The sequence below is a fragment of the Bactrocera tryoni genome, chromosome 5 (assembly GCF_016617805.1).
Source record: "Bactrocera tryoni isolate S06 chromosome 5, CSIRO_BtryS06_freeze2, whole genome shotgun sequence".
Taxonomy (NCBI): Eukaryota; Metazoa; Arthropoda; class Insecta; order Diptera; family Tephritidae; genus Bactrocera; species Bactrocera tryoni.
This window is the reverse complement of record NC_052503.1, coordinates 27,984,766-28,007,540: the sequence shown is the minus strand read 5'-3', so window position 1 is coordinate 28,007,540 and position 22,775 is coordinate 27,984,766. Positions and strand designations below refer to the sequence as shown.

Genomic DNA, 22,775 nt, shown 5'->3' with positions numbered 1-22,775 from the left:
ATATTTGAAAAATCCCGAAATATTGAGACTTCATATTTTTCGGGATTTTTGAGCTCTCTTTCTCAATCCTAGAATAAAAACTGCGTTTTTAAACAAATCCGAATTTTCGAGACTAAATACATACATATGTTTCAGGATTTTTGAGTCCAATCCCAGAATAAAGTGTTTGTAAACAAATCTGATCTTATTGAATAACTTATATTATGACTATATATTTGGGTAACTTGAAATGGAAATTTTAAAATATTTATATATAATATTATTTTTTTTTTCCAGATGCATACCAGAAGTCAATTTCGACTCTACGAATACTTGGCAATGACTTTTTTTAATATATTTCACATAGTTTAAAGGCGTTATTTAGAACCAAGGTTTGACTGCTTCGAAACTAAGAACATAACCCCAGGATAAACCATGCCAGATGGATTCTTAAGTAAGTTAAAAAAATTTCTGCGACGATGACCACTTTAACTTTGAAAAAGCACTCAAAACTATCTGGCGAGAGATTTATCCAATAAATGGACAAGGATTTAATACAAAACTTGCTATCGGTTTCGTGAAAGCTGTTTTCATAATTAATGGGTATCAACAAGGGAACAAAAAAAAATACTACAGAACTACTTCTCGAAAATCTGTTAAAAAATTCAACCTCAGCGGCAGTCTCTTTTGAAGTGATATAGTGATTAAGTGGTCCTGGTTTTTAAGTACTGACCTGTCCGTCATACCGCGAGGGCTCCAGATGGGAACTTACAAATAAATACAATTTCTTTGAACGCGATTGACAAGAACTGCTTAAACGATGGGGCCATTATTGGGCATACTTTCACAAGTACAATGCCGTCATAAAAGAAAGAAGGGGAAGAGTAAAGATGCCAAAATTGTCAAATTTTCTTTCGCTAATGACGTCACAAACTAATTTATTCGTCTTCTAATCAGTTCATCATGGTTGACACTTCTGTTGCTTAAAAAGTTTTAGAAAATTTATTTTTCGATTTCATCAAAAAGGTTAGAAAAAATATGAAAGCCAAACTAAATAAATACTGAAATTAAAAACTATTTTATTTTCAATTAATGAAGCAATCTATGACTAAAATTATTATATGTTGAAGTTAACGGTATATCGCATTCATACTTAATACACGTCTCAAACCGAAGAGGCATTAAATGCTTTGCAGCGTTCAACATAAAGGAAGATAAAGAGCTGTGCGGCAAATTACTACTAATTGCAAATAAAACATTTGGTATGCCTAATAGTCAATATGAACATATGTATGTATGTGTGAAGTGTGCGCAAAGCAAATATTTATTAGAGATTAAAAAATAATAAAAATCATTTTCACTTGTGGAGTGTGTCTTCACATTTGCCTGCCACTTGGCTGCTGGGCTTGAGCGACGTTAGACCTGAGACCAGAGGATGACTAAGGGCGCGTTCAGTTAGCGTCTGCCAACGGCCGTTTGGCTTGTTTATTTGCCTGTTTGTTTATGTTTACTGCATTTTTGCATCAAGGCATTGAATAATTAAATGGTTGGGAATTAATATTCAAATAAGTTTTTTTTCTTAACACAAACACAAAAGCTTGTCGCGTGTAATTGCTGTTCTTGAAATGTAATTGGTTCTGTTGGAAATGCGATTTGTTCAAAATTAATAAATAATTGTAAATTGTTTGAAATTACCTGGGAATGGACGGGCAGCAGGCAGGCCAAGCATGCAAAGTCAATTTTAATTACACAGATCACATATGTATGTTTGTGTATGTGGACGTTTTTTCTTATAAATCAGCTTTGTGGAATTTTAATCACAAATTAAAAGAAACAGTTAAGTAAATATATATTTTTTTGCTTTGCAAAATTACAAAATTGTGTAATATTTTTGTTTTTAATTCTGAAAAATATTTTTAAAGCATGCTATGTTGCAATTAATATTTTTTCTAGTAAAATAAATATTATAATTGATAAGTGATTGATTCTGAGAACGTTATTAAAGAAATTGATATTAAAAATTTTATTTTTAATTAAAAAAAAATTAGTGATTAACATTTTGTAATATTTTCTAAATATTTTTTATATAAAACCATTCGAAACTATAAAAGATCCGAAATTTTCTGTTTTTCTCAAGTATTGAAGGTCATATGAAAACTGAAGAACGGCCATGAGTTATGTACAATTCATTTAGGTGCAACTATAATCTATTATATATTGAGATTATTCTACGCATTGTGATGAATATAGTATACATTAAATGTAATTATAATAAAGTATAATATATGTGTGTATATAAGAGCGAGAAGTTCATTGGCAGGGGATTGTTCTAGAGATTTTGAATATTGGGAATTATTTTTAACATAATCGAGATATAAACTATCCTATCTTTTAAATAGGAACAAACTGGGCACGGTGCGTAATTTATATAAATTTTAGGACGCTTTAGGAACTCAAATATATGTTGAAACACTTCAATTTTCATTATTATTTTCCTAGGTCTTTATTTGGATAGAAAACTCACTTGGAAGACACACATAAAAGAGAAATTGAAGCAGCTCAAATTTAAAACAAGAAAAATGTACTGTCTTTTAGGCTCGCGATCACAACTTAGGCTTGAAAGTAAAGTTCGACTCTACAAGTCAATCCTTAAACCAATATGGACATATGAAATGCAGTTATAGGGTACGGCGATTACATCCAACATTGAAATCCCCCAAAGAAATCAATCTAAGACTTTAAGAAGCATTGTACGAAAAATCACCAAAGCTTGTCGAAGATACCTTGATAGACTTTCTAATCATGGAAACTGGAAAAATAGCTCACATTTTTACCTTCCAGACAGATTTTAATTAGTTTAAAGAATATTTTTTAGCTTTTAGTTTAAATTATGTTATTGAAGAATATATCTGTTATGCTTGTTATATGCATAAAATATATATTATATATATAAAATGTGCTTAGAGCCCGAACTCTATATCAAATCTACAAGCTTATCTTGCTAAAAATAAATACATATAGCAACAAAAACAATATTGTTTCAATTATTAACGATAGATAATAAGGATGTCGACTTAATGTAATATGGCCCCTTACTATTCATTTCCCTTTTTAATATTCAAGACTCTCTTACTTATACCAGTTGTTTGTTCGATTCGATAATCTTCAAGGTATGGCGAAACGAAAGCATTTCATCCACTTCTTAATATCGTAAGACCCAAGAAGAATATTATTTTTTCTTATAATTATCAGATGGTTGTCAATGAGAGTCTATTAGAGTCATCGTGAGTTGCCTAAAATAATAATATTGTGTATCTTGACAAAGAAAGTTCGAAGCGTTCGAAGGCAACTCCGATTTCATACATATAATTATACGTAACTATCTTTTTACCACTTTAATAGATAGGCAATGAAGGTAGAATCGATCATGGCATATCGGAGAACAAAAAAACACTGGGAATGTGTATTTCCCGAAGTAAAAAAGGAAATACAAAAGGAACTTAAGCGCAAAAAGTTGAGATAATTTTATGTGAAGAGTGGTATTATATTCCTGATTGTGAATGATATCTCGACTGAGTAAGAAAGCACGATAAATGCACTCAATCTTGAAATTTGTGAATTAAGGAGAAATTATTTGAAGTAAGGATACTAAATTTTTCTGTTATTATATTGCCTCTCTAGAGGAAGGAGCCATGTGTAGAAGTTCACACAATTGAGAAAAGTTCTCTGAGTGCCATTCACTTGAGTGTATCCAGAAACGATTCTTTGACATATTTCTCAAGCAGCTCGCGACTTCCGATCTTTGACCACGCACCCTCTGGGTAGTCAAAAAAAATCCGCTTGAAGGTCAACTAAAGTGAGAAGGCGCCACATCCCTACCCAGGGTTGTGCGCTTGGTTTGGGACCCGTCAGGTAAAAAACATACATAATTAAAAGAAGAAAACAGTCTTGCTGCTGTAAACTAGGTTATAACCGCGTAAGCGCTGTCTACGCCAATAAAAAAGAAGAAAATATTGCTTCTCTATATTGATTCTTTTAGGCATAATGGAAATACGAGTACATTTATACATATTTTTTTCTTCCATAAATATTTTGCTCGACAATATGTATTTTAATTTAAACCTAAGGTAAATAATTTAGTTGCTTTGAGTTTAAATCTTGCAGGGGAGAATTTGCCTTGGATGATGGATTTGCCCATGCAGCTCTGTTAAAGTAGATTATATCGAAGGAATTTAACAATTTTTGTTTAAGAAACCTCTGTTTAAATAACTTAAAGTAGGCAAGTAATAATTCTCAAGCATTTCTTTCGTTGCGGAGCGCCATCGTTGAATTTGCTTAATAAAATCTATTCCTTCTTTTTGCTAAACAAAAGAAGAATAGAGCCTGCAAACATCCAAAGTTGAAAAAAAATCATTGAGAAGTCAATTTAATAGACAAATTTGGGCTTTTTTTTCCTTATTTTTCAGTTTCCGAAACATAAAAAATTGCTCAGATAAATGAGCTTAATAAGTATTTCAGACAAAAAATTTATAATTTCTATTATTCGTAGGTATGAGCGTGTTAACTCAGAAGAAATATATTTGAAGGCGTCAATTCAGTTTATTTTATCAAAGAATTACAAAAATTTCATTCTTTTTACAAAACTCTGCCAAATCGGAAGAGGTGGCAAGTTTCAACAAAGTGAAAAAATATAGTGATTTACAAAAATATTTTGCAAATTACTCCGTTTATAAGATAGAAAATTTTTAATTGAAGCGTACTCTTAAAAGCACACAAACACTCAAATATACATATATGAAAGTCTTCACTAGCACTATAAAATTAACTACACATGATTTATATCGCATCTCATTGCATAAATACTTTTATAGCAGTTTACCAATTAGAGGCATTCATCACTACTTACCGCCAACGCCGTAAGCATCCAACAATTCAGCCACATTTCGAAACTTTTCGATTTCAAACACTGCTTTCTTGCAATATAATGCAATGCAACACTTTTATGATAACTTCCGTGTGTTTTGTTAAAACGTAAATTCAATTTTTTTTTTGTAATTTTTGCAATCAAATACTTCTTTTTGTTTCAATTTCAAATACTTTTCCACGTTTGCTTGCCGCTGGCGCTTTGTTTTGGGAATTTTTCAATTAAAAACTCTTTTCAAGTGCAACGGAAATAACGTAAAGCCAAGCCGATTGCGCCCATAAAATGATAGGTGAACAAGAAAAGTGAAAACAACAACAACGTTGCAACGTAAACTGCTTCAAGCACGCAACTTGCAACACCAGTCGCGAGGCGTTTAATTACCCGCTCGACGCGCCGCGCGATAAAGAAAGCCAAATGCAAAAATCTATAAAGCGAATTCACGTAATTTTCGCAAATTTATCGTTTTTTATACACAACCAGATTGGCGTACAATGCGTTTAGCGCGTTTCCGTTTATGCTTTTGACTTATGCGCGCGCGCACGCTCGCACACACACCGACACAGTTTAAATTTATGTAAGCGCAGTGACTGCAATGCAAGTTGTTGTTATTTTTGTGTGTTTCGTTTCTTTACAATCAATCACTGTTGTTTATTGCTGCGCTCGCAGTGACACTTTGTAAACTGAAGCAAAAGTTCAAAACTTGAGCAACGCGAGATACGCCGGCGCGCTCACTAACTAATTGGCTCAAACGCTTCGCATGCGCTTACGTACGCGCTACTCTCTCTGCGCGCGTTTTCACTCACTGCACTGAGCGCTCACTCAACAAGTGTAACTTTTGTGTTTGTCTTTGTATTTTGGCTGCCACAAGGCGCGTTCATACGTTATATTTTCGCGTAGTTCGCTTCACTTTATTACAGCGCCAGAGCGCGTCGCTTATTGCATTCACACGTCCGTCAACGAAGCTGGCCAAAACGCCACTAAAAGCCGAGCTAGACAATATTGAGTTTAAAACTGAAAGCCAGCAAGCATTGTATCGTTCGCGCAGCAGCAAGGCGGTGGCAGCACGGCGGCGCGGCAAAAGCAGCAAAGCGCCACACAAGCCCAGCGCCGCCAGCTTTGCTGTAACGTCATTCGATACTCCACATAATCGCATCGCGTCGAGATTGTGGGTGTTTGCGGTGTCTAATTCCAAGCGCGCAGCGTCAGCGCGTCGTATGCTGTTGTTGTGCGCGCCGCTGGCGCTGTACAAAAAGCCCTTAGGCTGCATGAGCTCTCCATGATAGGCATCTCTTGAGCTGTCAAAGTTATTGAGTTGTCGCGCCGAAATCAATTTTTATATTTTGCCAAGGTTATTGCTTCTTTTAGAAATGCCGATGGTTCGATAATGTTTGGCCTAAATTATTAGAAACTTTCGCCAAATCTCAGTAAATTTCATAATAGTTATAATAGTCATATGAAAGGTATGTGAACAATTTAAGCTATTTTTTATGAGGCCAAATTACGGGCCTGAACTTACTCGTGTTTAATAAAAATCTACAGACAGTGCTTGAGATTCTAAGTACACTTGATAGTATACATTTCGTTGAAAGGCTGAAACATATCTGTAGCCATGAGGATAATAAATTCGTTACATAAACTTAGAAACATATAAACAAAATCGTAAAGCTCTCCGATGGGTGACTGTTTTAATTTTAGAAACGAAATAAAGTTATACGAAACAAATTCACGGCCTTATTCTCTCAATCCGACCACAGCGATAGTGGAGGTATGAGTCAACACGTTGACATGGTGAAAGAACACTTTTATCTTCATTGAACTTCTGCAATTCGGCGTCGAATTAGACCAATAATTTGGTATAGTACAGCCCTTTGGCAGCCTTTTTCCATATAGTCGATGTAAATCCCAGAAAACCATCAAGTTGGTAGAAACTAGTGAAGTCCTTTGTTTCGACTGTGTCTGAGTCTCTGGTGTGTAGCATTAGATCCATGTCTCAACGACATCTCACGACACGTCACAGAAACTCCTTCAGATACCGCTTAAAAACTATCACACTCTGCTGTTAAACAATCGTAAGATTGCGCTTGTTATCCGAAGTATTCAAATCTCATGCACTCAGCCTTTTAAAATTCCTAGTATTTTAGCATCTAGCGAAACTTCAATTTATGTTCTGTCAATGCGAAATCATGTACTTTGGTCTCAATAACTTCCATGCCACTGAATTTCGGACCATCAAAAAGTACGTCATCAAAAATAGTCGTGGAATTACGGGGTTAGATCTCCGAAATAACACCCCTCGGCCGGATAAAACCTGTTCAGTTCTGGTGCGCAGAACAGTCAGAACACTGCAGTCCGAACTACGACAGAATGCCCCTTGATGTCTCCCATCGAACCCCTTCATATTGAGGCCCGTATGCTCTCTGTTAAGGAGCATAATGAACTTCCGCTCCAAGTAGGTGCTGCAGGGATGATTTCTGCGAAGGCACCCAGCGGGAACTGCTTGGAGCGAAACCGCCTCAAAGGAACATCGAGAGGAAATTCCTCACCTACGTCGACGACATCAAACAGTCCGCCGACCAGACTTCGGACGCAACTAACTTCCGACAAGCACTGACCACCATTCTCTGTGGAGACATTAACACCTTCATCCACTGCCTTTCAGTGAATGGCTTATTTGGAATCAAACCACCACTCATTGCAGTCAAAGAGCTGTACTTGCCGCTAGAAACGAGAGTGACCCTTGCGCAGCTTTGTTCCGGATGCTGTAGCAGGTTAAACTCCTATTTGTCCAGAGTAGACCCTGATATATCTAATTTTTGTCCAGAGTGAAATGTGTCCCCGCATGACACTGACCACCTTTTTGCTAACCCTACTCATCTGACACCCTTCTTCCACTGGTCTGACCCCGTCGAAACAGTTTCCTTGACGACAACGTTAATTTTTACCATCCTAACGAGGAATAGCTACCCGTTACAACAACAACATGTTTCCGAATTTTTGGATGATAAATGCGGCAAACTTCGCAAACCTGCAAATCTCGCGAACCTGTTTTCGGACGTAGACTTTTGCCATGTGAGGTTAACGTATTAGTCAATAAACCAAAGGATAATATGGAAAGAGTCAAGCGTACTTTACTTGCGTTACCCGATTTCCCTTCAAAAAACAAACATCGATTCGCCAACCAATATTGTTCCTTTTATATCTCCCCATTCACGGACAAGACTTCTTTCATATACGGCTAAAATAAAACTGCAATGCCGATTATAATGGAATTTTGACATTATCTTCTAGGAAAAAGCGTATAGCGCTTTATAGAGCGATCTGGATAACGGAGCCAATGAGCTAAAAGCTGAAGCTAAGAAATTACCAAACTGCTCTCGAATAACTGTACTTAATTGCAATTCTCTGCATTCTCTTTTACCGAAGGGATCGAATAAGCTTAGAGCTTTATTATAAATATTTCACTATGCCTATGTCTAAAGTGTATGGCACCAGCTATAAAGAGTCCATTCCCACGATAGTTGGCTCTAAGTAACCGGAACGAACCAGGATTTTTACCCAGACAAAGACTGTCAACTCGGCCCCATTCCTTGAAATTACTTCAGGAATGTTTTTTGCCGTTACAACAGCAAAAGCTATAAAGAGTGAAGATAAAGAATATCTTATCCTATACGAAAACAGACCAAGTGAGGAAGTCTTCAACTTGAATTAATCTTCGATAAGCAGATTCGGAAGGAGCGGCAGATTAGTCAAGCCTTCTTATAGAGTTTCAGTATTAACAAAGAGGAAATAGATATTTACAGATCATTGCTTTGAAGGTCTTTTATATCATATTCATTGGTATTCCGTGCACCAAGTAATATTCGAGCATTCACAGCGAATTGAACTAGATTTCGTTCAATTTTTTTTATTTTGGTGTAGGTCGCCCTTGTTGCAACAATAGCTGGCTTTCATTATAAAAATTGGAATAAGCGATTAAACCATTATCGACTTGCACTACAAAGCTTTAGGAGTAGCATTCACTGAGTAATCATTGGCGCTTGCACCGTCCACCGTCACCACTGCGTAGGCGTCTCTGCATATCCACCGCTAATTTGAATTCATGTTTTTTTCTATTTTTCTACAGATACATACGTATACACTTTGCTTGCAGCAGCTGCGACCGTTGCTAGATGACTGCTGCTCATTCAGCCTTGAAATTGTGCGCCGACTCGCTTTGGCGCCAAAACTTCGCTTTTATTCAAAAGAAGTTAAAAATCATTAAAGACAATTTTTTCCGACAGTTCCATTCAGTTCGTGCGTTTTTCTACTGTATGGGCGAATTCGATGGAGAACAGAAATATTTACATATGCACACACACACACATTTACAAATAGACATTTCTGTTGGACACGCATTGCTCCACGGCACACTGGGCTGCCATGTTGAACAATGGAGCTTGTCGTTGACTTTGTGGCTTGCAGTTTTCAATTGTTGGCATTTTGTTGTTGTTTTCAGTTTTCTCAAGTCGAAAAGTCGAACCTTTGGCCGGGTGTGGGCGTGTTTTGTGCGCAAATACCTTAACACTGGCGCAAAGTCAAAATCATAATTACAAGTGGAGATTGCTGTTGGCGATAATGGAGGCTTGCGGAACTAGCGAGCTCTCTGTGTGTGCGTGCGCTAGTTGAACAATGCCCTGCGGCTTCTTGTGTCTAGCGCTGAATTAGGGCGAAAATTAGCCGAACAAACACTTGTTGAGCAATTGAAAAATTGAAACTGAAAGTGCAATGCATTCAGAGCAAGAAAACAAGAAATGGGCGTTGTCAAGGTTACATGCCCAATGGCTAGGTTATACTGATATATATTGCTATATATTACAAAAATTAACACCTCAAAAGTATTATTGCGAAATTTGCAAAAAAATATGTATAATTGCCTACGTAATTACTGTTTCGATTTTTCAAGTGTTTACACATATTTTCAACGAGTCTTTGTCTAATTGTTTGTTCAGTTGATTAATTACATACCTAATGTGGATATAGCAGTATGCGCCAACGGTGAAATACTCAGCTTTTCATTAATTATTTCATTACACTTCTTGATATTTAAGAAACTCATTTAAAGCACATTTACGAAGTAGCATAAACTCGAGTTTAAATTTTGATGTTTAAGAAACTCCGAGTTTAAGGTTTGATATTTTGAATTATCTTCAAAAATGTTCACTTCAGGTGTCCAATAAACTAATAAACTCTGAGTTTATGGTATAGTATTTATGAATAACTATCAAATATTTTTTAGTAAGGTGTTTAAGAAATCCTGAATTTTATTTTTGGTGGTTTTGAGCAGCTGTTAGATATTCTTATGTAGGGGTTTAAGAAACTGAAAAATCTGAGCTTAAGTTTGGTGTTTTTGAACTACAATTGTGTGCTTTGCATTCAGGTGTTTCTGAGTTTAAGGTTAAGTGTTTATGAATAACTTTATTAAGTTGTTTAAAAGCCTACATATATATTTAAGATTTGATATTTATGAATAGCTATCAAAATGCCATAGTACTTAGAAATAAATATGATCCCGCGTTGGCAGGATAACTCCTTGCAGGATCATCTTAAGTGAAAAAAAAACTTAACTTAGAACTTGGACGAAGAAAAAAATATTGAAAATTGGATTTTTGGCAGACATTTTTGCAAAAAATGAAAATTTCAGTGAATATTACGCGAATTTTTTTTTTCAAATAGTTGTAATCGAAAAAAATCCTTCATCCAAGTCTTTAATAATTGTATCTCAAAACCTGTGTAAAATTTCACAATCGACTTTAGAAACACAGTTTCGAGAAAAAAGACTGCGCACTTAGTCTGGCTAGCCTTGAGCGCACAAGTTCTCAAGGCTGTACCTTCGAAACTATTCCTCGGATGAACTTGAAAATTTAGGTCAATATTCTGTTGGTGTTGTAGAATTTAAAAATACAATAAAAAAAATTCGATTTTTTGAAACCCCTTAGAAAACTCTGTCTTTTGTTCATTGGAGCAGCTGTCAGATGTACTCATGTCACCTACATGAATTTTTAAGTTTAATTATTAATTAAGTTTTAATTATTAAGAAAATTTACCACCTCCTTACCTTATCTGATCAAATTTGACTCCGACTGATCAATTTAAAGTAAGCGCGCTAACTGAATCGTTACATTTTTTTCCTGATAAAACTTTTTTGTTTTTGCTCCATATGTCCTTTAGTGTGTATTTGCAAATAGCTAGCTTAAAACACGAAAAGTTTGTCTGATGATTTATACCATAGAAAAAATGTAACAACGTGTTTGCTTGAAATGTTGCATTTCCAATGGAATCACAGCTGTGGAATTGTTGAAAACGGTGCAGAAGTATTTTAGGGAGTCTACTTTATCAAGAACATAAGTATTTATGTGACACGAAGCATTCATTGAAGGTCGCGAAGTAATCGAAAACCTGCCTCATTCGAGTCGTTCTCAGTGAATGAGGATAATATCGAACAAGTTAAATAATGCTGTTAAATTGTCATGTTGGTATGAAGAGATAGCCGATGGGTGTAAAAATCTCTTATGGAGCGGCTCTACACTGTTTGATTAACTTTTAGATATGCTAAGAACCCAACATGCATCAAACGCATCTTAACTGTAACGAGACGTGGAACTATTCAACAATCTAGCGAACGGCACTCCAAAAATAATCTGAAACTCAAAAAACCACATCAAAGTCTGTCAAAAATCAAAGCAGTTCATCGTTTACCGTGATTGACCGTTTGATTTGTGGAACGAAGTGGTCAAATGATCAATAAGGAAAAGTACCTGGTTATTTTGAGGCATCCACGCGAAGCAATTGGACGTAAGCGACTGGATTTTTGGACAAAAAATTCATTTATATTTCACCACGATAATTCGCCGCTACATTCTAGTATCATTGTGACTAAATTTTTGACAAAACACAAAATGAGGACCATCGCTCAGCAACCGTATTAGCAAGATTTAGCTTCCTGTGATTGTTTTCTATTTTCGAAACTGAAAAATCAACTTCGGCTAGTATGCAATGAGTCCATTAAAGCCATTAAAATGTGCTTTCATCGATTTTAATTTTGAATGCCATGCCAGCAGAGGCTTATAAGAAATCTATGGAAAATTTCCTGTATTTACTCAAAAGTAGCCTATTTTTAAAGCGATATATATCTTTGCCAGTTAGTCCGGGTTAAATTTGATCAGATGGTAAATATATAAATTTCAATAAATAATTAAATATATATTAAATTAGAAACGTAAAATGAATCTTTTGATATAAGAAGAAAAATTTGGAATATGGTTGGAATGTTTTGGTTGAGAGGCACGCTACGGGCACGGCACCAAAAATGAAGAGATTTTATTCTAATATAAACAAAATTACTTAGTATTTTGCCAATTTGAATATAGTTTTTAATTCTAATTCATTGTTGTGTTTTATAATGCCATCATTCTTACTGAAAGCATACAAAACATACCGTCTCTGCTATTGGTGGTGGGTGCGCATTCTGTTTTGCCCAGAGCTAATTGTCTACAAGGAAATTGCCGCGCAGTATTTGTCACTCCCTCAGTTGGATTGTTTTAGCTCAGCTAATTAAGTGCAAATTTTCGTTTTTTTATTTTATTTTATTTTTTCAAATAAATTTGTTGCGCTTAAAGCCTGCCTCTGTTCATTGTGCTTACATAAAATGATTGTGAGTTCTTTATTGACAGCTTTTTATGGTAAAAGCCATGTGGGCTGCCAGTCTAAGAATGAAATATAATTAATCAAAATGTTGCGGGGAAAAGTTATGCTGCTTAAAATGGTATTGCAAAAGTAGCAAATCGCAGAATTGAAAATATTGAAGTTGATATATCTGCTTGGTTTAACACCATAACACTCATATGGCCTAAATTGTAATTTTTCAACATTAAAATATAATTTAATTTATCATTATTATATAGACAACTAATTAGAAAGATCATGTGTTCTGATAGACAACTAATTAGAAAGATCATGTGTTCTGATCTCATAACAATAAATTTTGAGTAACGGAAATTTGCACGACCTCAATGTTAAAAATTCAAAGAAGAAAAGTTATAGTATAATTAATGCTTTCAACTCAAACAGTGAGCAAAGAGTTGTTTAATTTTTTTCTGAATTGGAGTTTACAAGTTTTTATAAGAACTATAAACTACAACTAGATTAAAAAAAAAAAATATTTCATTAGATGATCCTCTCGTTCGTTTTATAGCGATCCCCATTAATGACTTCACCCGATTAAAGTGGCCCATAATACAGCACGTCCTTTTGATCCCACCAAATACCGTGCAATACCTTGGCGTCTTGGATATTCGACTTGGCCGTTGATTTAGGTAGTTGGCCAAGTCTTACATATGATTTTTTGCATTTGGGATTGTCGTAATAGATCAATTTTTCAACATCAGCCACAATCTGATGTAGAAACTAATTTTTTTTATGGATACCTTAATGATATGCAAAATACGTTGAAAAACGATCCATCAGCAGAAATTTTGGTCGAAAGGGAAACCAATAAACTCCAAAGCGGACCTGTCTGAAGGAGGACAGTTCTATGAGAAACGCTCTTTAGTAAACTTCCCAGTTTTATAACGGTTCAGTCAATGATTTCACAATGTACTCATGCTCACATTAGACAAATACAAAATTTGTCGGCGTATCTTAGATTCCATTTGTTTCCACCATGGTTTGACCATATGATCTCTGAATTGCCGGGGTGATTGAAGCCATGAAATTTTCGATTCTGTACTTTAGGGTTCCGGTTCCAACCAAGCAATGGTTATTTTCGAAAACACATAAAAAGTGAATATAGAAAAAGTACTGTCTTTATTGTCGAAAGACAATTTCAGTTCTAATAAAAGTATCTACATAAAAAATGAATCGCCAAACTGTATGTACGCTCATAACTTTCATACGACTGAACCAAATTTGATCATTTTTTTTAAATGTTCGTTGAGGTTCAAGGAAGGTTTTTACGGAGAGAAAAATTCGAATAATTGCCGGAAAACTCCTAAAAACAGACCTTTTCTTTTTCCCATACAAACGAATGAATGTTTGTTTGTTAGTAACGATAAGAGAACGGCTGAACCAATCTTGATGAAATTTTCAAAGGTTGTTCGTTCTGGATCAAGGAAGGTTTAGAAATAAAAATACCTTATACTTTTCATGAAGAAAAGTCGGAAAATTGATAATTCCAAAAAGTACAAATTTTTTTTCAATTTTTTTTTGTTTTGTTTTTCAATATTTTGATTTGTAAATTATTTGAATCTTTCAATTTCGGTCGCTTGCTTTTATATTCCGGCTATTCAAGAGAAAAATGATTGAAAATTATTCAGTGAAAACTTTACGTGTGTTTCACACAAAGAGGTCAATTGCAGATTGAACTTAGTTACAAAGCCACAAAGAGGTCGGCCTAATATCGTTCGGCGTTCTTTTTGCCATCAACGTATGGCAGGCCAAGGCAAGGCAAGGCAAGGCAAGAAGTACTTCCAGGATGCGGTGACAAACGTGCGGAGTTATGGATCGCGGTCAATCAGTCAGCGATCGTCACGATGTCACAGCATGACTTTTCAAACAACAGTTACGATGTTTGATTGACTTTAACTTGAAGCATCGTATATGTGGTGCTGGTGGATGCTAGATGTACTTTGTTGAGTGGCAAAAGAGAGGTTTTCCGCATTCTTCTTTGGATGATGGTTACACCAGATCAAATTGATGAAATCATTTCTGCGGAAATTCCTGATGTAGGGAAAGATCCAGTACGAAGTGGTGGAAACCAATATGGTTCATCTTTTCGGTTTGTATGTCGGACAATAAATGCATGAAACACAATCCAGGTGCTTTTCTTTCGGAAACACAAACTGGAAATGATGGATATCAACTCTATCGGCGTCGCTCACCAGATATCAGAACATTCAGTATTCAATTTAGAAGAATGAATATTGAAGTTGACAACACATGGATCGTATCAAATTCACCATTATTGTCTAATTCACATTCAAAGCTCATATCAATGTTTAATATTGCAGTTTGGTGAAATCGATAAAATACTTTTGTAAGTACGTCACCAAAGGAAGCAACATGGCGATTATTGGTCTTGAACGATACGGTCGATACGTGAACTGCAATAAAGCGCTTTGTAGGATATTTACTTTTGCAATTCATGAACGTTTTCCGACTGTTGTGTGTCTCGCAGTTAATTTGGAGAATGGCCAAAGAGTGTATTTCAACCCAGAGAATACAGTACAGTCAGTGGAAACACCGCCAGCAACAAAATTAACATTGACGAGTTTTTTCTCAACTTTCGTTAGTGAACCGTTTGCGAGAACATTGCTCTATTCGGAAATACCCTGATATTATACATGGAATGCATCGTCGAAGAAATAGTTGCGCAGAAAGCAAGGCCAACCAGTAGATTGACATCCAGATGTGTTCTCAACTAATGCATTAGGACGAATTTACACAATCCACCCGAAAAACGAGGATTGCTTCTACCTTCGGTTGCTATTGATTAATGTACGCGGTTCAACTTCATTTAAGTCATTGCGAACTGTGAATGGTACGGTGTGTACAACTTTTTAAGAAGCATGCCAGCAATTACAATTGCTGGAACATGATAATCACTGGAATGAAAATGAAGTTCGCACACTTTTCGCGATAATCATTTCGACATATCAGCCTTCAAATCCGCGTCAATTATGGGATACGAACAAAAATGACATTGCCGAAGACATTTTACATCGTCTTCGCTAAAAATTGGAAATGGTACAATTTCGGTTGATACTTCCGGTGGTTCGATACAATCCCATCTTCCCTTTATCTATTCACGAAAGATGAACTCATCACAAATGTTCGGACATTGGCCAAATTATCGTAACTACGATTCCTTAAGTGCACGCGCAATGTTACCGATGTTGTTGACTTAAACTGGAAGATTCAAAGTCAAATTCCGGGAGACTTGCGCTCATGCAAATCGATCGATCGTCTTGACAATGAATATGACGCCGTGAATTATTCAGTGGATTTTCTAAATTCTTTGCACAGGCTTGGTATGCCACCAGATCATTTGCGTCTCAAAGTTGGATCTGTCGTTATAATGTTTTGCTATAATCATGCCCCGAAACTGTGTAATGGAACCTGACTGATTGTGACGCACCTATCAAATACAAGGGGCAGAATGCTTGATTCTACGAATTCCTTTGAGTTCTTTTCCAGTTCAGTTCAAACGTATTTCGTTTCCAGTGAAAATTGCATTTGAGATGACAATCAACAGGATCTAAAGATAGTCGCATAGTGTGAGGCATAAATTTGGAAATGCTATGTTTTTCACACGGACGTGGCGTACTCACGAGTTGGGAAACCATCTTATCTGTACACCGGAACAGAAACCAAAAAATGTTGTTTATCAAGTTGCGTTACATTGAAAAAAAACAAAAATTAAATGATAAATTTAACTTTCTTTTCATTTCAAAACACATAATTTCGCGCAGGACAACGACTGTTTTAAATATTTGTATAACCTCAAATTCAAGTACTTCTCTTAACAAAAAAATTTGAACTGGTAAAGTTTTTACAAAAGCAAGCTTTATGCATATTCTTTTCCGTTTTGGAAAGAATAAGTGTGAAATGGCAGCTGTTGGAAAAAAATACAATCTTCGAAAGATAACTACAAGATAGATAGATAAAAGTTTCAGGAATCAGGTGTTCTGAAGTTTCCTCTTCCATGTCGCAAAATTTTGGATCGAAAATTGGAAGAAGGGCCAGTGGTGCGTCTTCCCCTAGGGCCTTCATTTGCTGAGACGACATTATCTTCTCTTTGCCAAATCACTCTGCTGTCATGAGCAGCATGGTATGTTTTGCTACCTGTTTGATCACTAAATGCAGCGGTGTGAGCTCCAGCATGACTTCAAGTGCTGCCGTTGGCCAATTGCGCATTCTCCTCGAGGCGCAGACACAGCAGCTTCGATAGTTGAAGGCCAACTGAAGACCTCATCGACTTAGTTGCCCAAGCAACCGCACCATAAGTGACAGTAGGCCTTATGATCATGGTATACAGCCATCTGATGATGCCTGGCTTGCAGCCCCAGGATCTGCCGGCTAGACGTCCGCATATCATGAGATCCGTGGTGGCTTTGGACAGTGTTAATTCCACGTGCCCATTCCACCGTAAGGTTGAGTCTAATGTGTGGCGAAGGACTCTGACCTCTTTAGACACCACTAACTCCCTGCCACCAAATGTAAGGGGCCCCAAGCCCGGAAGAGATCTTTGCTTTGAAAAAGATAGACAGGAGTGGGAGTGGTTATAGTGGGGTGATATGGTTATACATTATAATATTCGACTCCTAGCGAAGTAATTTCCGTACTTGTCAATATATTTTATATACATATGTATGTATATATTATTTATATCCGAAGCTACCTCACTTCCTCATATGTCAAGGAAATTTGCATAGATTTGAGGACTGATTTTGTCAAATCGAATTAAAATTCATTACAACGCACTGGCAGCCGAAATTGGGCGAACGCGGAAATATGCGCTGCGACTAGTGTTGTAAAATGTTAAAAAGAGTATGTACCACATTTATATATTTAAATATATTTTATACATATATATATGTATAGATAGTATATATTCTTTTTTATCAAAATAAGTACGACATAAAGTGAGTCAACAAATATGTGCACATACACGAGTACATACACTCTGTTACATGTGTCTTATCTATATGTTGCCAAAAATACAAAAACAATATATGTACTGTATGTATGCAGCCACAATCGCTTAGCACGTACATTTAGTGACTCAAATTCGAATTTCAAAACAGAGCTAAAACATGGCACGCGCACATAGCAAGGCATAACATAGAGATATAATTTAACCGTTTTCAATTGTATTTAGTCTGAACACATAAACACATACACACACACACTTGGAAAGTAATAATAGACAATTTAAAAACGAAATGCGCTCGAAGCGAGTGCCGAACGTAGAATTGTGTAATCGAAAGAAATTATGCTGGTAAGTGACAGCCCCAGTCGTGGCCGCAGACAAGCCGGCTGGCATAATTAGTGCGCAGCCAACCCCAAATGGGGGCCAATTGAATAAGCGTTGACCAAAATGCGCAAACACGTCGATATGTTTATGGCGCTGGCGCGGTTTGTTGTTGCTATTATTATCACTGTTGTTGTTGCGCATGTTGTTTTCGCTATTGCTAACGCGCTTACGTCGACACTGAGAATGCGATCGCCGAATCGCTACCGGCTTGCATATCTCACCTTAACGCCAGTCCACCACACTTGGACTCTCCGCCCGCCTGCAGGCGCCAATAGCCGATCGCCGGCTGCGTTTCGCCGCCAGTTGGCACACACGCCGCTGACTTACTTTATTTTTGCGCTTCTTTTATATGTACATCCAACTGTTTCGTTATTTACAACTTTGCTTTCTTTGCATTTATTTGCCTCCGTATTTTGTATGGTGTGTACTAACAACAACAACAATAACAATAACTTGTTGCAATGCTCATATTTGGCAGCTTGTTTGGGTTCGTTTACACATGTCACTGGTGTGTGTATGTATGTGGGAGGCATGTAAATATGCGCTTTGTTGTTGTAATTGCACGTGCGTTGCAAGTTGAACCACTGCCGCGATCTGAGATTATTAGCGTAATTTATGGCGAGTGTATGGCGGGTGGACTATGCAAGCTTTTGGCAAATATTCATACGAGTGCAATAAACCAAGTGAAATGAGCATTAATTGGGGTTTAAGATCAATGGATCAGATCGTTGATAAGTTGGGAGGCTTTATTCTTCGTATATTCTTACTGAATATTAGAGCATGATGAAATTTTTAATTAAAGTTATATGATCTTATTGACCCTCAATCCGACTGTGATAGCAATAAGCGATCAGTGACTTGTAATAGACTTCACAGTATCTTGGAACCCCAGCTCTAACCTTCCATAAAATTACTTTCTTATATTCTCTTTGGGGGAGATCCATCGATCATAGGATCAGGCTTCTAAACCACTATAGTGTCTTTCAAGCAGATGTTGTGTGTAATCAGGGTAGCAGAGTATATACAACTCCGAGGCGCAGTCTCCTTATAGAGCAGGCCATTAACTGGATAGCAGAGCGGCAAAACTGGTCTCGCCTCAAGTATAGTTAGCGTTCTGCAAGCAGAGGTGGCTGCCATTAAGGTAGCAGTAAATGTATTGCTCCTTATTGCAGCCTATTTTAGTGAGACAAGCATTCACTCTGCCAACAGAACGACAATACTAACTTTGACATCGCTCAGGTAGTAAAGGAGTGCCTGGCCTCATTATCGATAGAATTTCGTTACTTTTTTTCAGACTCGTGTGACAGCCTGCTCAAAGCAGAATCGCTGGAAACTGAAAAGGCGGCAGGACACCCTTGCCTCGATTACATCGGATTGGGAACAAGTTGGATCTCCGATGTCCTTTGATGAAATGAAAGCGAAACGCAAAAGATTCATTGAATTACTCGCTCTCACAACTACTAATCTTGTCGCCATTGTAGGCGTTCTTCCTGACCAATTGGCGTACATGCGTAAAGCAGAATATTTTGTCGAACGCTATCTGTCAAAATTACACGAAGAAGGCTGAAATAGGAAACGGACATCATCCAATGAATATATGGTTTAAAAGAAAATGCGGCACGCAAATATACCTAACACATTCCAATCTGTCCAGCTATCTCTAGATACTGATTGAAACATTTTAGATGACATTCTTTCGATGAACTGGTCGAATCATCTGAAAACTACCATATATTAGCCACCAGAATTGATTTATAATGTACTCAAAGCGCTTTTTGACAGTTTCTTAAACCATATTTGAGAGTTTTGGAAACCAAAATAATAATGGAATTCCCGTGATCTTCATCACGTAGATCAACCTCGATTTTGTAGTGTTAACTAACTCAAGATCCATGACCAAGAGTACTCGAAGTCGAGTCTCTATTTTCGGAAAGTGACATTTTGAAAAGTACTTTCTTTAGAACTTTTTAAATCAATTATTCAAATATTCGAATTTGTGCCTTCAAATTTACACAAAAAGTGCTTAATACTTATGTTTGCAGCTTGGCGTTGGTAAATTCCTTAGAAATATTTTCAAACTTTGTTGAAATTTGAAGACTAAGTTTTTCAATTATCACCGGGAAGTTGACAACTGATAACACAAGTCCACGAAAGAAATAGGTTTATACTTTCCTGAAAATTTGTGTGAGTTTAGTATCACTGACAAGACAATATACAATTTCTTTTTTAATATTTTTGAACCTAACCTAACTAACTTTTTATCAAACGCCACAAAGGGAACAGAAGCCTGCTATGTCCACGTCGTTCTTCCTGGGTATGGCTGAATGCTGATACTTGCAAAATAATGGACGTCTTAACCATATATTGGATATTAATTTAGAAAGTCGCCCGAGGCTGTTGTGTTCTTTTCATTGGGGGTGTTTTCTTACGGAGCCGGTCCCAAACCCAGCGCACAACCCTGGGGAGGGATATTTTGCCTTCTCATTTTAGCTCGCCTTCAAACGGGTGTTTTTGGCTACCCAGAAGATACTTGGTCTAAGACCGAAAGTCGTGAGCTGCTTAAGCCATATGTAATAGAATCGTTTCAGCCGATGTAACGAAGAGCTGTCCAGCGGAGGGAAGCAGAGGAAAAGGAAGACTTTCTCTTCGTTGGAAAAACCAGGTGGAGATGGACCTGGCTACACTTGAAATCTCCAATTGGCGCCAACTAGCGAAAAGGAAGAACGACTGGCGCTCTGTTGTATATTCGACTATAATCACGTAAGCGGTGTCTATGCAGATAAAGAAGAATTTAGAAAGTGTGATATCAAATTCGTAATCAGGGAAACCCGAAAACCCTCGAATAACAAGTTTTAAGCAAATTTCAAACAAATGTTTTTTGAGGTTAGAAAAAAATCATGACGCGATGGGGCAAAACGGACTTCGGATTCATGTTCAGCGACCACAAAAATATGTGTTATACCAGGTTTGGTGAAAAGAAACCCTCAACGATTTTCTTGTGGACATGTGTAATTGACGAATTTGGAGGACTCTTTGCGAATAATAAATATTTTTCAGAAGGTAGCCGAAGCCTTTGTAAATTCTTCTAGAGATGTACATATGTACATATACAAAATAAACTGCGTATAGTGGTTGAAACCGAAACTAAGCCGAAATTCGATGACACGATCTTCACATTCGATTAAACTTAAAGATTAAAAAATAATAACTTCCAAAAAGTCAAAAATACATATGTACATAAGTCGATTCCAATATATGCATTTCAATGCTATTATTTTCACTACCTAAACATCACACCCTAATGCACCGAAAATATACATATTTGTTCATAGTGAAGTCTACGCCCACACTCTTATAGTACAATGACCAGAAGATATAACGCCTTTTAGGTGTTTTAGAGCTCATCTCGAACACAGATTCAACTTGCCAAGCGCTCTTCAGACCATTTAAGCTCAACACTTACACGCGGCGACACAATTTCACTTGACCTACGCTAATAAATTGATTTAGACAAATTTGGAGAAAATGTGAAAACAGGAAAACAACTTCATGTACGAAAAAAATTTAGATTTTTTGTGGAAAAAATAAAAACAAAACTAAAACTAAATAGTAAAATGAGAGTAGCGACTAAATTTATAAATGGCGGCATCCAAGAAGAAGTTCGCTGAACTGCACGCATGACAAACAGAATTCAAACGGACAAAAATAATAATAAAAAAATACTTTAAAATTTTGTGCGAAAAAATAAAATAAATACAAATAATGTTAATATATTTTTAAAAACACAATAACAAATACCATAAACAGAAATTGTTGAAATAAATTAACATTTTTGTAATATGCAAACAATAAGAACAACAATAGCAAATTAAAAATATTTACAACAATAAAAAACAATAACAACAAAATTGAATATTTTTTAAAATTAGTAAACAATAACAACAAAAGCTTCTGTAATAGCTTGGATAATTTTTCTTAATGCGCAAAACAACAACAAAATGCGTTATGGCATGCACTATTCATTAAGCAATACATTTAAATACCTCATTTAAGTTTTTATTTTATTCGCGGCGATTAGTTTTATTTAGTAAATAAAGAATTAGGCACACAATAACAAAAGAAGAAAGCCGTTAAAGAATACACACTTTAATTTATTAGATAAAACATTGCATTGAGGCGATGACCAAATGAGAATTGGCACATAAACAAACGAAAAACAAAAAAAAAACAACAACAAGACCTTAGTTATCAATGACATCAGTTTATAAAACGAAAATAAGTAAAGACCCCGATAGCATCACTTCTTTCTGCCTTTTCTGCCTCGCTGCCAGCTAAATCGTGTGTCTCCAACTAAAATTAGTTATTGCCGAAAAGGCAAGGCATCTGCAACAACTTGGCGTGCTCATTTCCTAGAAAGTCATCGAACTTTCTCTATGCCCCTAAACAGTTTTGCATAAAAAAACTCACCAAATTAAATTAAAATCTGCAGAACAAAGCTCCATTTTGTATTGAAATCTAAAGAATTCAGCTTCTGGATTTCAACTGTCTTCCCAGCGGCAACAATACATCCATAAGGTCCATACAGTTGCTGCAGTTAAACCTTCAACTGAGAAATGCTCTGTTAATAATAACTGTAAAAATTTGCATAAAACTAATTTGTTTAAGTTTGGAGTTTGAAAAGTATTTAATTGCCCATTGCTTTGACACTTAAATTAGTCAGCTGCTGATTTGCTAATTAATTGATGGGCGTCATGCTGAGCGACCTTGACTTTGCATATTTTTCTAAAGGCGAAACGAATTGTT

The 22,775-nt window shown here is 36.3% G+C and overlaps 1 protein-coding gene across 1 annotated transcript in view; it reads right to left on the bottom strand.

Moving 5' to 3' along the window:
• Nucleotides 1–5,855, bottom strand: part of LOC120778735 — a 58,147-nt gene extending 52,292 nt beyond the window's left edge. The window contains exon 1 of the mRNA XM_040110700.1: nucleotides 4,886–5,855. Coding sequence (XP_039966634.1) covers nucleotides 4,886–4,921 — 36 coding nt within the window. The 5' untranslated portion in view covers nucleotides 4,922–5,855. The remainder of the gene's footprint in view (nucleotides 1–4,885) is intronic.
• Nucleotides 5,856–22,775: the final 16,920 nt, after the last annotated feature.